The 1,954-nt window shown below is 47.1% G+C and overlaps 1 protein-coding gene across 1 annotated transcript in view; it reads left to right on the top strand.

The window, feature by feature from the left end:
- The first annotated feature begins 9 nt into the window (after nucleotides 1-9).
- Nucleotides 10-1,954, top strand: part of gas7a (growth arrest-specific 7a) — an 11,405-nt gene continuing 9,460 nt past the window's right edge. Inside the window, exon 1 of the mRNA XM_019889863.1 lies at nucleotides 10-282. Coding sequence (XP_019745422.1) covers nucleotides 160-282 — 123 coding nt within the window. The 5' untranslated portion in view covers nucleotides 10-159. The remainder of the gene's footprint in view (nucleotides 283-1,954) is intronic.

Genomic DNA, 1,954 nt, shown 5'->3' with positions numbered 1-1,954 from the left:
CCACCCCGTACGCCCTCCCTCTTACCTCCACGACGCCATCCAACCTGCACCCCCCACCCTTCCACCCCCCACCCCTTCCCTCTACACTCGCATCCCAGCCTGGCGACTGAAGGACCGAGCAAGGGAAGGAAGGAGCAGGAGTAAGCGTGAGGGAGCAGGATGGAGGGCAGCTTTGACACTGAGGAGAGTTTTGACGACCCGTCGTGTCTCGCCCCGCAGCCGCCTGGGTCCGTATCGCCCGCCAGGAGGCGAGTCCACGAGGTGAAGGAGACCAAGACCACGGTAAGGGACTTCTTCATCCATCTTCAACTTCAGTGCATTCTGGATGTCTGCGTGTGTTTGACTTCCTGTCTGTAAACAAATCGATCCATTTATTTCATTTTTTTTTTTCTCTGGCGCTGATCCTCATTAGGGTTAGCGTGAGCTGGACTCGTTCCCACCTGACAAACAACAGACTCGTCATCAGTCAAAGTCCTGGCACATTCAGACAAACAAACAGTCCCACTCATGCGCCAAATATGCACATTTTTGAAAGGTGGGAGGAAGGAATATGCGGGGAGATCACATAAACTCAATTCGAACCCCAAACCTCAGACGTGCAAGGCAGACGACTCATTCGCCGTGCTAACCTGTAAACTGAAGACGATGCTGACTCCCTTCTTCTTGGTCTTCTTCTCCGACTGTTCTTGAAAGTCATCACGTTCGTTGCTGTTTTCATTTGGTCTGTTAATGATGCGTGGAGCAATGAGGGCTGGAGGGGGGAGGGGGGGCAACGCAGGTTTTGTGACCCCCGGCCGTCGTGTGAACGAAGAGATGCAGCAGGTCCAGTTTCCATGGCGACGGAAGCACAGGCTGACAACAAGCAGAAATCACGTTGGGGGGGGAAAAACGCAAACCACATCTTTTTTTGTGGGGCTTAATAACTGAGGTGGACCATTGTAGAAAAAAAAAATACATTTGGAGGGTGAGTCTCCATCACACACCAAGCAGTTGCGCACCACAGATCTACCAATGCGCTACAACAGAAAACTGCAAACCCGCATTGGGTTTTGAGCCTCCAAATAAAATATACTGGGCTCTATTATCAAATTATTTGAATCAAACCACAAAACCATAGTGCAATTTGGTGGATATGATTCCAGAGAATGTCCTGAAAAGCGGCTTCCGCAACCAAGGAATTGAAATTACCCAGGAGGTCATGACAAAAAATAACAGTGCATGTCTTGTCATTGGAATGAGTACACACTTTCTGTCCTTTGGTGAGGAACCATTGGAGGGCAAGACTAGTGCGAGCACCTGCAGTCATTCCGGCGTTGATAACATATCTTAAAGTTGCTGCGGTTAAAAAGTCCATCGGTGGATTCTGTGACTGACCTAAGAGTCTGCCGCGAGCTGAGCCACCGTCTGTCTCAGCCCCAGGATGCTTTTATCTGAGGATCCTACGAGGCCCGAAACAGTGACTCAGAAAAAAAAAATTGGCCTGTTTGAAGCAGGTGGTGGATGGTCACCTGAATAGGGGTCATGGAATAAGGCTGTGGGGCTATTCGGTGTGTTTTCTTCCTCTCAAATGGGACAGTAATCGAGATCGCTAGACCGGGTGAAATTCTCGGACGGAGGAGAGCTAAGGTATTTGACAAGAATGTTTTCAGTAAACAGTAAATGAAAGTTCAAATTCCATAGTTCAGACCGTAAACGATGCCGACGAGCAATCCAGCAGGAGTAGAGCTTTCGGCTCCATTGGAGGCAACACGTGATCAAATGTTTTTGTCTTTAACCAAAAACTAAAGTCACACTAGTAGTGGGAAAAATATCACTCTTACTGGTAAAGTAATATATAATATATTATATATTTATAATATATATATTATATATATATATATATATTATAAAAGAGAGAGAGAGAGAGAGAGAGAGAGAGAGAGAGAGAGATTAGGGGGGGGATAGATTTTTAAAA

Source organism: Hippocampus comes, unplaced genomic scaffold, assembly GCF_001891065.2.
Source record: "Hippocampus comes isolate QL1 unplaced genomic scaffold, H_comes_QL1_v1.1 scaffold326, whole genome shotgun sequence".
NCBI lineage: Eukaryota > Metazoa > Chordata > Actinopteri > Syngnathiformes > Syngnathidae > Hippocampus > Hippocampus comes.
Note: the sequence above shows the minus strand (reverse complement) of the source record. Positions and strands in the feature narration are given on the sequence as shown.